The sequence below is a fragment of the Lacerta agilis genome, chromosome 7 (assembly GCF_009819535.1).
Source record: "Lacerta agilis isolate rLacAgi1 chromosome 7, rLacAgi1.pri, whole genome shotgun sequence".
Classification (NCBI taxonomy): domain Eukaryota; kingdom Metazoa; phylum Chordata; class Lepidosauria; order Squamata; family Lacertidae; genus Lacerta; species Lacerta agilis.
Genome location: NC_046318.1, coordinates 980021 through 993943, shown reverse-complemented (window position 1 = coordinate 993943; position 13923 = coordinate 980021). Strand labels below are relative to the sequence as shown.

Sequence of the window (13923 nt, the reverse complement as noted above, 5' to 3'; positions counted from 1 at the left end):
CCCACATTGTTCAGCCCAGACACTGAGGTCCAGCGCCGAGGGCCTTCTGATGGTTCCCTCCCTGCGAGAAGTGAGGTTACAGGGAACCAGGCAGAGGGCCTTCTCAGTAGTGGGACCCACCCTGTGGAATGCCCTTCCACCAGATGTCAAAGAGATAAACGACTACCTGACATTTAGAAGACATCTGAAGGCAGCCCTGTTTAGGGAAGCTTTTAATGTTTGGTGGATTACTGTATTTTAATATTTTGTTGGAAGCCGCACAGAGTGGCTGGGGAAGCCCAGCCAGATGGGCAGGGTATAAATAATAAATCATCATCATCATCATCATCATCATGATTCTTGCTTGGGAAAACAATCACAGCAGTGGCAGCAGCAACTGAGTACGTCCTATTTTCCCGACTGCAGTCAGTTTCCCCTCATTCTGTACAAGTGAACGGAGCAAAAATGCTTTCCTACATTCCATTTTCTTGCATGCAACAGAAAAGAGAAGCTATATTAGGAAAGCCTTAAGAAGACACACTGAAAGCACTTCCATCTCACCATCATGTAGAACAAAATGGAGGTACTATTGGTATATAAAGTCTTTAATGGCTTTGAGGTGGTTTACTTACGGGACTGCCTTACTCCATATTGGGCCCATTTGGCCACTTCAATCTGTGGAACCAGCATGGCCACAGCACTCACGACCCTTTGGAACTCCCTGCCTATTGACACCAAGCAGGCATGTTCGCTCTGCACTTTTCAGCTTTAAGCATTTCCTGACAGGGCAACCCTATCCAAACGTCTAAAGGCTGATATGTTTTAATCTTCTTTATTCTTTAGAACAAATAAAATGTTTAAAGGTACTTAAAATTAATGGCCTTTATTGATAGCATAAATGGCGATTTTTACCACAATCAAACGGTATATAAGAGGAGTACACCACCTTTCCTTTTTAACCTGAATCTTGCAGCAATATACAGCACAGCACTGAAGTAATCATTCTGTAGAGCCACCCAAGATCTTTTTCGGAAAACACAAACACGCCGGATTTGAAAGATATTTGGCATGTGCTGGGAAAGAGTAGCCCCGCCAAGGCCTAAACCCCGCGCTGGCTGCCGAGTTCAGCCTGCCGCCAGGGCCCTTCCGTCCTTCCAGCCTGGCGGGGAGGGAGCGAGGCAGCCGCGCGCGGGGCCCACCCACTTCCACGCCAAGTGGCCTCCGGGGCCTCCCTCCCTCCCTCCCTCCCTCCCTCCCGGCTCCGCTCCTCCCTGGGCCCGGCCCGGCCGCCAGAGGGCTCGCCCCGCGCTCGTGTGGCTCTTGCCGGACTCCGGCAAGTCTCTCACCTGGGAAGAACGCGGCCTTCGGCCAGAGCCCCTCTCTCTACTCCAGGACGCCAGTCAGAGCAAAAAGGGGGCGGGACAAGGCACCCGATTGGGCTCTTGGCGCCCGGACCATAGACTTGAGAAGTAGACTAGTAACCTGCTTCGGGGTTCCTTTCGACCTCTCGCTCGCTCCCTTGCCTCCAGATAAGACTCTCCAAGCGGCAATAGGGCAGCGCCGACTCCCCGCTGCAACTCCTCGGAGGGCGGGACTTCCCAGTCACGGGGCCGGTGTTGTTGGGAGGGCAAAGCAGGGATTCGCAATATAAAACACAAGGTCACCCCCATCACCCCGGCTGACTGGCTAGGGATGATGGGAGTTGTGGTCCGGCCTCGCTCAATGGCCTGCTCCGGCGAAGTCCCGCCCTTTCACTTCCGGCGGTCGTGGGGTTGAACCCCCGCTTCCTGTTGCCAAAAAAACTAGGCCAAGCCCAAACCGGAAGCCGGTAGTGCAGGGGGAAACGCCGCTCTTTCTACACTTCCGTCTCTATGGAACAGGTGCGGCGGAGGCCAACGGAGAAGCGGGTAAGGCTCCCTTCTTTGCAGCCCCCGAAGAGGGCGGAGGGAAGGGGGGGGCCAAGCAAAGCCTCGCCTCCGGCCCGCTCTCTGCCTGGCCTGAAGGGGCGACGGATCCGCGCGAGGCCCAAATTTCGCCCCCGACCGTTCCCGCGCGGGATTACAGGGCTTTGGACGCCGCGCGTCTGAGCATGTGCAGAGCGCTTCCTCCGCCACAGAAGGCGCCTGATTGGGCCGCAGCCACGCGCTCATTGGTTAGCGCCCTGTCTCGGGTTCCCGGCGGCGGAGAAGGACGGGAGAGCCGGAAGGAGTCCCCTGCGAGGCGGAGTCTGGCACGAAGCGCCTCCCGTGAAGGACTCTTCCCTGGCAGGTCCAGGCTGTCTGAAAGACCCAGTTCCCTTCCACATTGTAGAATCTACAAGCCTGCCTGGGTTTCGGGGGCCCTTCCCTCAGGCCGCCACCCTCACAGGGCCCAGGAGAGGGCCTTCCCGGTGGTGGCTCCTCCCAGGCAACTTTGGAACTCCCTGCATAGGGAAACCGAATTGGCTCCCTCTTTGCTGCCTTGCTGTTTTTATTATAATTATCTGTATGTTTTAAACACACACGTTTGTCTTTTAATGACCCCCCCCCCAATGCTTTTAGCTAAAAGTGATCTGGCTATATCTGAAGTTTAGGTAGATTTCGCCTGAGTCATAATGTAATGCAACATTTTCTGGTGGAACCCAGCTGGTGTTGTGTTGTGGGGAGGGGTCCTTTTGAGAACACAACCGAAGTCACATTCTCCCCACAGCTCAGCCCAAGAGATATAGCATGCAATGTTTGTACCGGAATGTGGTGCAGTTTGATTTGATGTTTGTTTGGATGTCTTACGGCTTCTTTTTACTGAGGCTCTTAAGTCTAACAAATGCTTGTGGGTGTGGGAAAGGAAATTTGCCCTCCTAACCAGCTCTCCCAGTTCTACACTATCCTTCAGTAGCAGGCAAACCAATGTGCATCTGTGTGATTAAGGAAGATATGGCAAGCAGTCCTCCCAAGGATTGAGAGTGCACAAGGATTTAACATTCTTTAGGATCAATTGCATGCATGGCTTTCCTTGGCTGCCCATACTGGTACTGTTTACTTAGGTCACTGCCAGAAGCATTTCAAACAAGCACAGATTTTTAGAGATTGAATTCCAAAATCTCAGCAGTACAGCCCATAAATCTTGCTTTCCATTGGGGTTAGGATCTTACCTTCCTTTGGCCAGATCACTCCATATTTACTTCACCTATACAATCCCCACCAACATAGAGCTTTTCCCGTTGCAAGATGTACCGTATTTTTCCGCTCCATAGGACGCACCGGACCATAGGGCGCACCTCATTTTTAGAGGAGGAAACAAGGGGGAAAATATTTTTCTGGTTTTCCTCCTCTAAATGCCCTGTGGTTTTTTTGGTGTTTTTTTTTTAGGATCAGCTAAAAGTTTTGAAGCTTTTTGCAAAGGGAAAAGCCCTGGCTTTTTTGAGGATCAGCTAAAAGTTTTGCAGCTGTTTTTGCAAAGGCAAAAGGCCATTTTTTTGAGGATCAGCTAAAAGTTTTGGAGCTTTTTTTTGCAAAGGGAAAAGCCCCGGTGTTGTTGTTGTTGTTGTTTTGAGGATCAGCTAAAGGTTTTGCAGCTTTTTTTGCAAAGGGGGAAAAGCAAAGAGGAAAAGACCCATTTTTATGGGGTTCAACTCACATTTCTGAAAAATCTTAAGGAAAGGGAGCCTTTTCTACTGTTTCCAGACAGATAATCTAATCAGCCAGTCACATGTCGCTGGGGAAACAAACAACCTCCCTCTGCAGCACATTCAACAAAGGAGGGTGGGGCTGAAAGGGAGCCGGGACTCCTTTTTTTTTTAAAAAAAAAACAGAATTTATTAGCATTTTCATAATATAACACAAACCCAACCCCACACCTACAAATACAAAAACAAATACAAATACACATAATGTCAGGATTCTTCTTCTTATCTATATACCTTGCAAAAAAAAAATTCTAGTTCTGAATCTTGACTTTTGACTTCCCCCGCCTATACACCTTCGGTTTTAAATCAATATACTATTTCCTTAACAACTTTTCTCTGTAAAAAATTTAACTTTACTTAAAAAGAAAAAACACAATTGTCTTAATCTTTGCATTATAACCTAGATCTTAACCAAGTATTCTTATAGCTAAACTTATTTCTTCTATCCTTTATCATGCTGCTTTTGACTTAAGATTCAATGTCTCCTTACTTATTTAAAATAAACTTGTGATTAACAGACTTCACACTCCGATTTCGGATACCATGGCAGACCATTTGGATTATACATTTAATATTTCAACCCACTCCCCCTCTGTCCATTGTCTTTTTCTGTCCTTCACCAGAACCAAATCTCCAATTGTCTTCCTCTAAGTGTCCACAGGTCCAGGCTGCATCCACAACAAACCCCGCATCGAGCCTCAGGGTGTTCCTCCCCTCCATTCTGGGTTTCTCCGTTTCTTTTTCTTCTTCTTCTTCTTCTTGTAGAAATCTTAATTCCATGTCCCTTGCCCCCGAGCTGCCACCTCGGAGTCTGGATATTGTAAATTTTCCCGTTCCAGGGCTGCCACCCCCAGAAACCGGCCCCCCTTCCTTTCAGAGTTGCCCAGCCATCTCAAACCATCCTTCAAGCGCCCCTCCCAGCTCTTTGCCAAAGTTTGTTTCCATTGTGTAAAACTTTTGAAAAGCCTCTTCTGTGGAAAGTAAGTTCTTTTCATTTATAATTCCACTCAAAATTTGTAGTTTTCGATTAAGCAGTTCCAGTTGCAAGACAGTAAGCATTTCCTCATCCTCCAAACCAGAGCTCGATACCAGTGCAAGCGCAAAGTCCAGCATTTTAGGAGGGAGGGTGAGTATCAAGTTTCAGTTCCTGTCTCTTCCTTTCTTTGTTTCAGTTTTTTCCCACGAAAGTCCAAGTCGTCGCCATTTCTCCGATGCCGGAGTATAAAGACCAAAACTTCAAATGGAGATATTTTTTCCCCAGTTAACCCCCGAAGGGAAATCTCAACAGTCTCAGTTTTCAAATTCCAGATACTTTCTATCGATTGTTGTAGCAGCAGTCACTTAAAGAGTTAATTCCTTTCATCTCCCGAAGGGAGGGAGGCGGGCTGCCTTTCTTCTTTCCCCCAGATCGTTCCAGGAATACAAAGAGTCAATCAATTACTCACCGCCTCTGGGTTCTTAACAGCTCATTAAGGACAGGTAGAACTTAGATGCTCATCACAGGCTTTGTCGCCGCATTTACATCCCGGTTGGGGCATGTCCCCTATAGCCCGGCTCCGTCGTCCCTTCACCCCCACTCCCCCTTTACAGGGGGAGCGAGGGAAGGGTTCGGAGCCACAACGGGCACAGCCGGGGAGCCTAGGGTGCGGGACGCTCTTCCCGCACCCCAACCGGAGCCCCGCTTTGCGGTAGCAGGGCTCCTAACCCCCGGGATGGACTGGGTGCTTCGCAGCCGAAGCAGCCCACGACCACCCGCAATGGCGTCAGCCGCCAGAAGTGAAAGGGAGCCGGGACTCTTACCTCTCTTCCGATCTCTTGCTGATCAGCTGCTGAGCAGGGTCCTTTCAATACTCCCTTTTCTCTTTGTAAAATAAAAAGCACAATCTGCTTTTGGCCCCTGGGCAATTCAGCTCCAGGGACCACTACTCGCTCCATAAGACGCACAGGTATTTCCCCTTACCTTTTAGGAGGAAAAAAGTGCGTCTTATGGAGCAAAAAATACGGTAACCTCATGCCATCTTGCTTTTGCAAGGAAGCTTCTTGAAAATCCCATATTTAGAAAGGCATTGTCCTTGTGGTATAAAACAAGTTGAAACCATTGCACATGTTTTATTTTACTGTCCATTTTTATGCAAAAATCTGCAATAAATATTTAAATCTCATGCTGAAAGAAAGGTTTAATTGCCCTGATTTATCCAGGGTTCCCTTTCTACTGAGATTATGGTGAATGTAGCAAAATTTCTGAGAGATGCCATGAAATGATGAGGCACTTTTTAACCTTATTACGTCTGTATCGGTTTTATCTTAAAAGTATCTGCTTTCATGAACAGATTCCAATTTTACACTTTGACTTCTATTTGTAACCTGTGTATGCCAGTAAAGGAGTCTGATTAATACTTAGGCCTTGGGCCAGTGGATCATCACTCTGCCTGTAATTTCAGCTCATTGCATTTATTTACAGTATTCACTTTTTGTTCACTGTAAAGAAGTTAGTATTCCATGCTCAATAATGTAAATTCCATGTCCCGGCAATCCAGATTCCACACTAAGAAAAGCCAAACCTTACTCTAGGCTCCTGGAATTTCACACTTTGAAGTATAGTTTTGTATCTATAATGGCTAGAAATGTGATTCTCCATGAATATGGAAAGTTACGGTTATTAAGACACTTGATTCTGTGGACAGTATCATGTTATGTACTTAGTCTCCCCTTTCTGTAGGGATCGACACAGTCCTCAGTGTGCCATCTCTTGACCTTTCCTTTAAAGCTGTTTTTTTTAAATTAAATTAATAATAAAAGCTCTCAAAGGCTAACCAGGATATATCTATAGTGACACCAACTTTTAGTTGTTGTTTTCCTTTCAGGGAGAAATGTTCAAAGTAGACCTGAGATGGCTTCCATGAATTTTAGATGTTTCCAGGCATCTATTTCTAGAATGCAAGCATGTAGACAGCTGCTAACTCGAGGCACAGCCTTGAACCATTTTGGCCAGCAAATTAGGCAGCTCAGGTTGTGCCCCCATGGTTCTTCAACATTGCGAACAGTGTGTTCAGTCTGTGGTTTTCAGTGCGCAGCTTGTAGAAACTACCATATGGAACTGGGAAACCACCCCGGCTATGTTACGGGAATGGTGCAACTCCATGGAGAAGCTGGTAACAGTGTAAAATCTGGCAGCACGTGGACGGATGAACAGATGTTTTTGAAGAAGTTGAACTGTTTCTGTTCATACAAAGACATTTTCAGATTTGTAAGCACATTGGAAAGTTTATCTGACACCATGGTGGCAGCTGTCCTTCAGCGGGTGTGTCACGTTCAACTGGAAGACAGTATGCTGAAGAATCCTGAAGAGGTGATGGAGGATGAAGTCTTCAGGTCACTTTGCTTCCAGCTGGAACAAGAATCACCAAGCCTGTCTGAATCTGGTCTTGTAAATTCACTAAATGCTTTGATAAAATTACGTGTGGATCCCTGGAGTACCTTGATGGTTCGTTTGGTGTCAGAGAGCCAAGAACGTCTTGATAAAGGCCAGATGACTATTAGAAATCTGTGTATTCTTGGAGAATCCTTGTTCAATCTAGAGGGTCCAAGCTGTGCTATTCTGGAACAAATTATGGACCAAGTGCAAAGTGCAAACCTGGAGAACTGGAAGGCTGATGAAATGGCTATGGTCTACAAAATGCTGCAGCTGGGTGTCGGGGAGAGAGGAAAATACCAAGCCCTATTAAACAAAATGAGCAATTTAACTGTAACTCGGGTTGCTCAGTTCAGCCCCGAAATGACAAGTACAGTGTTAAATGCTCTGGTGGTTCTTGATCAAACCCAAGCCATTCCTCTAGTGATAAAGCTTTGCAAGCATTCAGTACGGCACGTCCCACATTTCACTGACAATGAGCTAGAAAAAGTGCTGGAGGCTTTTATTCATTTTGGACACAATGACCAGTTCTTCACTGAAGCTCTAGAAAGGCATGTTGCCAAATATGCCTTCACCATGCATCCCAGTGCAGTTTCCAAAGTCATGCAGTTCTGCAGCAGGAAGCGCATCCTTTCTAAGAGCATCTTCAATGCAGTGGCGGAAAGTTTCATCTACAATGCTGACAACTTCACCACTGCTCAGATTGCTGAGCAGATTATTCCATTTGGAAAACTCAACTATTTGCCTCCGTGTGCTCCTTCTCTTTTCCAAAAGCTCGAAAGGATACTCAGCACTCGATCGGCCCAGTTTCAGCCTCATGTATTCTTGAGCCTTCTTCATGCATGCACCCTAGTTGAACGCTACCCCCTGAATTTCCTGGCAAAAGTGTTTAATCCTTATTTTCTGCAGCAGTTGCAAGGTAAGTATATAGCTCTTTGTCTAGGGATATGGATGTTCAGAAATGTCACCTCAAATAAGTGACATGCCTCTGGTAACACTGTTAACTCACATGGGCTAGTAATGGAAGTTGCCGTAGGATTGAAGTGGGGCAGGAGCTCAGGGCCAGCCTCCCACTATTTTGTGAATTGTACAGAAGAGTTGGTAGCACATCTTACTTTACACTCCCCTTGGTGACTAGTAGCTTTCCTGTTAAATGAAAGCTTAGCAAATAGCTTTAAGCGGCTGTTTCTTAGCCTTTTTAAAAAAGGGGGGGAATAAATTGTGGAACCATCTTTCTTGATGCCTCTGATTCTTTTATCCCAGCTGAAGGACCTGGTTTGAAGAAGTCTGTTCTTTCTCAGTTGACCCAGCTATTTCTAACAGTTACACTGGAGTGTCCTTCTTATGAGGTATGAGAATATGCTATTCCTTTTTGTGCATGTTTTGATCCTGCGCATCTTTATTCAGAATAGGAAACAGTGTTGCATAATAATACGAGCAGCCTTAAGTAATGATGCTAATTAGTAACTGTCAATAGCAGCAGTCACACCAAATTTGGCTGGTAGCTTAGTGTTCCGTGCGTGGCCCGTTGGGCTTCCAGTCAGCGGAGTACCTATATAAGGACCTTCCAAAAATAGGCTGCAAATAACTTGCCAAGTGTTCCCTTGCCACCCATTCCTGTCCTTGTACCATACTGCTTGCATATTTATCAGTATTTCTACTTGCAGGAAGAAAGTGCTTATTTTCCTCTCCTGTCTTAATAGGGTCCCCAACTCCTTCCCAAGTACTTTGTCAAGTCCTTTCTCACGCCAGATCGTTCAATGGAGTCCTTGGTAGACAGTCACCTCTACAACAGAGTAAAGGCTGGCCTCACTGACCTCTTGGGGGCCCGAATATATTTTGCCTCTCACGTGTTGACACCATACTGCTATACTCTGGGTAGGGAAGCTGTTGCTAATGCGTGTCTTGCTGAATGCAAATGTTAATGGTCATAGTCCCATAATTATGAAATTTGCTTTGTTTCAATGTGTAAAGTAATGCTGTGTTCATCTTCAACAGGCCTGTACTTTGCATGAATGAATGCAGTAACAAACAAAACAAAACAAACCCTTCACAAAGTTATAGCTGATCCCCGACATGACTTCTCCTCCTAAATAGTAGAGTCACTTGCCAAATGCATCCCTGCTCAGCATAATATTGCAGGAAATTCCCATGGTTGTGTGTGTCGGTGTCCAGTTGACTGCCAGATACTATACTATTCTGCAGAAAGAAAAGGGGTCCTTACCACCATAGAAATCCTCTTTTGACCCTTTCCACCCACATGCATACTAAATGGGTTGGAAATGGGATTTAGACGATACTTTTATCCTCTTGCTACCTTTAATACTTGATGTTTTTCTGTTATGAGAGATGGTTTTCGTTTAACGGTTTTCCAGCAACAGATCTCATACTTTGCTGACTAAATGCATTCATGTCAAGTGTAGATAAGAAGCAGGAAGGCCTGCATATGCTTTCCACGTTCCAAATGGAAAAGAAGAATACTGCTCAAGTATTTTGGGTGGTTTTGACCAAACAAAAACGGGTACAACATATATAGTATATGCTATAGAACAGGCATGTCCAACTTTTAAGAGGCTAAGATCTACTTCCTCTATAAAAAAACTGGCAGTGATCTACCAAAGTTGTTGAGCTTTTTTTTAGGAAGTCAAAGTGGTTGGGCCTTTTTTTGTCTGGGGGGGGGGGGGCAGCAATCTACCACGGACCCCTCATGATCTACCTGTTGGCCATCCCTGCTATAGAAACATAGTAATTTTTTCTTGTTCCTTCCTTGCACCAGATATTGAGATTAAACTCAATGAAGAAGGATTTGTACTACCAGCTAATAGACATGAAGAGGCATATCAAAGGTAAGCAAGATGCTAAATATAAACAGAGTAGTGAAAGTGGTGTACAATTTTTCTGTTCTTTCAATTTGTGTCTTTGCTTGTTGCTTCCCTGGGGCTGCATCCCACAGGACTCCTGAAACATTTCAGTTGAACAATTGCACTGAGAGACAGACCACTTTCAAAGAACTTGTTCTGTGCCACCAGCCCATGGCAAGGTGTGCGTCTCCTGTGGGATCTTACCCTGGGGTCTAGGTAATTCACAAGGTTCTGTGATTCAAATGCTAGGAGCAATATGACATCCCAACACAGGGAAATGGCAACCACATTGCACCATGGAGGTTTCACCAGGGATTTGTATTACCCAAGACATGCAATATCCTAAAAAGCAACAACTAGGCAGGATGTCATAAATGTTTGATTCAAATGCGATATTTAATCTTATTTTGTGTTTGATGGTCAGAATAGCTCTCTGCATTGATGATCAAAGAAGATTTTGCACCAACAGTCACAATCTTCTTGGAAAAGAGGCCATTAAGCAAAGGCACCTGCAGCTAGCTGGTTATGAAGTTGTGCAGGTAAATGTTTGAAGCAGTTGGGGTGAATCAAATGGTTGCTGTTCAAAGCGGAATGGAAAACTGCAGCTGGGGCAAGATAGTGTGAGCAGCTGGTAGCACTGGAAATCCATATTGCTGCCTCAGACTCTCTCTTGAAGCTTGGGCTCTTAAGAGCTGATACCTACCCCCATTGAATGCTTAATCTGGACCTGGAAAACGTCAGCAATTGCAGGCCAGTGGTTAATATCCTATCCCTGGGCAAGTTGCTGAAGAGAGTGGCAGCTGGCAAATGCTAGGATACTTCTGGGTGAAGCTGGGTTTTTGTTTTTTGTTTTAAACCATTTTGATTTGACTTCAGAACTGGCTTTGGCATAGAGAAACTGCCTTGGTCACAAAGAGATGACCTTTCTCAAGAAGGAGAAGGGCAGGGGAGCGTGGCTCTGAAGGATTCCTCAGACCTCTTAGCGGCTTTCAGCCCATGGCATCCTTCTGAACAGTCTGACTGAGCTGAGTGTTGAAGGCACTGCTTAGGACTGATCCTGCTTCTATTTGGAGGAGCAGTTCCAGAGGGTGGGGCTGTTGGAGCACCACTTGACCCTACGGCAGCTTTGCTTGGGGCCCCCACAAGGCTCCAGGCTGTGGAACATCTATATGAAGCAAATGGAAGAGGTCACCCAGAGATTTGGTGTCAAGTGTCACCAATATACAGGTGACGCCCAACTTTATCTCTGTCGCTGACTTCAGGCAAGGCTACGGGTGTCCTGAAACAATTCATGGTCGCAGTAATGGACCAGATTTGGGTTAATAAATGGAAACTCATTCCAGATGAAGCAGAGGTACTGTTATTGGGTGGTTCACTCCCCACAGGTGAATGGGACTTGCTAGGAGAATTCTACCCTAGGTGTATATAAGGCCTCCCAAAGATGGAATAGATCTATCAAAGTAGTTTCCAAACTTCTCCCACCCCCCGTGAACCACTTGAAGATCACTCAGCAGACCACTCAATAGTTTTTCTGCCTATTGGGTCAGTTGTGATGTGCTATGCTGGCTGTGGATTGGTTTTTAATTACTTTTGTGTTGCTTATTAATTATTTTAATTAATTTTGTATTTCTTATATCATAAACTATAGGATACAATATATAAGAAAAAATAAGCAACAGACCAATTCCTCTATTTCACAGAAGAAAAATTATCTGAGTTTGCTTCCTGAAAAATGCTACATTCTTCCTTCTTTTTAACTTTCAGATTCCATTTTTTGAGTTTGAGTCACTGAAGACCAGAAGTGATATAGTGGAATACCTGCACAAGAAAATTTTTTCTAACTCTTATAGGCTCAGCTGGTGATTGAAATAGAATCCAAATGATGCTGACAGATCTATGAAGATTGGTTTATTATTATTTTAAATTTGGGACTTGGTAAGCTACTGTGATTTTTAAAAAACTGAACCTTGTTTTCTGGGCCAGCCATTGAGTTATCGAATTGTAGAGCTGGAAGAGACCCCAAGGGTCATCTAGGCCACCCCCAGCTGAAGCATGCATGACAGATCCAACCTCTGCTTAAAAACCTTCAAGAAAGGAGAGTCCACCACCTCCTGAGGGAGACCGTTCCACTGTGGAACAGCTCAGTCCTCTAACAATACATAAAGAGAATGTGTCAGAAAGGATGGCAAAATACAACTAAATTTATTTTTTAGTGTGACTGTATTCCTCCCAAATAAAACTGGGGGGGGGGGAATATTTTGTTACACTTTCTCCCCCGGCCCCAAACAAATTGCCACAGGAAATGCCAAGAGATTGTTTTTTCAGTCTATTGACTCTTCATGTGTGCCTGAATTTGTGAGCTGAACTAGCAGTGACATTAAAGTGATGTTTAATGTTAATAGCTAGCAGGAGAGGCTATTTTACTAAGGGATCACGGGGAGGCGTGTTAGTCATTTCTTCCCCACTGCAATCTTGATGAAGACTAACACTGAAGCTGCTATATTGGTGCTAATGGAAACTGCCCTTCTAGGGCTAATTCCACCATTTGGACTACACAGGGGAAAGGATTAAACTCATTCACTGAAAAAACAGCATATTTGCAGTGAAAGTGCTCCAACCTTGCTAGTTTCAGCTCTAAGAAGTCCTTCCCTGTCTTGTAAGACAGAGCTCCAGAACCATTTTAAAGCAGTTAAATGAAAACCTATCTCAGACACAACTTCCAGACACATTTGCTTGGAGCCCAAAGTGTCGGGTCCCTTAGACATTGCCCTTTGGCTTCTGGCCCCTTAAAGTTACAATAATACCTGTGATTGCACTAAAAGAAATATTACTGGCCAGTCCAAGTGGTTCGTAAGTTTGTTCCAAATTGCTTCTCACCTCCAGCCATGGTTGTGTGTGCCTGCTTTTTACAGCTACAGGCCAAGAGCTGTAACAATAACAATACTGTATGGAAATAGAGGCTATTTAAATATATACTTGGGGCTGTAAAGCTTTATCTGAATAATTCCCTTCTTCAAGCACCAGGGCAGGGATCGCCTGGCCCGTGTTGAATTTTGAGAAAGTGAAATGGGCATCCTTCAGAAAATGGCTGCCATGGAGGAGTGGCATAATAGAAAATTGGGGAGACTTTAGTAATTGCCATCATTCCCACACCTGGATATCCTCCGGCTTACAATGGGAAGTCTGCTATGTCCTGCTGATCCTGAGTGTGGACACTGCACAATATTGATTCTCTATCAAGCACACAAACACACACACACACACACACACACACACACACACACAGGATGTTGCTGCCTAATTGCAACAGGGAGCATTCCCCAGGAGAAAGTTACATGGTGCCCACACCACATTCACATTCAGGGGCACATAGAACCATCAGATGATAGAACTGTAGAGTCATCTAGTCCCACCCCCTGCAATGCAGGAATCTCAACAAAGCAGACACATACAGACCGCAGGCGCACAGCCATTTGTCTGCCACCCACACAGACATCTCTCTCACACACAGACCACAAATGCCTATGTTCCTTCTCTCAAAGAGCACTTATGCTCCCCCTCCCCTTCTCACTACTCAGGCAACTCCCTCTGGGCACCCACAGGATTTTCTTCCAGACCAGAGTGGCGGAGAGTTGGACTGGACAGCCCTTGTGGTCTCTTCCAACTCTATGATTCTAAGTAAGTGAGAGGGGGTGGAGCAGGCTAGTTTTTCAGAAAAAAAATAGAAGAATGCTGCTTCTGAAATACTATAAGCTTTTCTTAAAAATGAATCTGGGGATTATTGTTCATCACAGATGCAGCAAATACAGTAAGGCCTTTACAGGCACCATAACACCTCTGAATGTGAGGTTGGTGAATCATGATGTGCATATTGTACTGTTAAATAAATGCGTATCTTTTCCTAAGCTTTTTTATTTATCATTATTTGAGCATTCTGAATGCATGGATGAAGAATTTTGGTTTATAACTATACTAAGCTGTTAACACTATAAGACGTGGTAACGAAG

General features: G+C 45.1%; 1 protein-coding gene across 1 annotated transcript; it reads left to right on the top strand.

Moving 5' to 3' along the window:
* Positions 1-1818: 1818 nt before the first annotated feature.
* Positions 1819-11866, top strand: FASTKD3 (FAST kinase domains 3). The gene is made up of 7 exons (XM_033154098.1): positions 1819-1886; positions 6508-7974; positions 8319-8404; positions 8759-8933; positions 9832-9901; positions 10341-10455; positions 11681-11866. Exons 2-7 carry the CDS (start codon positions 6534-6536, stop codon positions 11777-11779), a joined length of 1986 nt encoding a protein of 661 aa, XP_033009989.1. The 5' UTR covers positions 1819-1886; positions 6508-6533; the 3' UTR covers positions 11780-11866.
* Positions 11867-13923: the final 2057 nt, after the last annotated feature.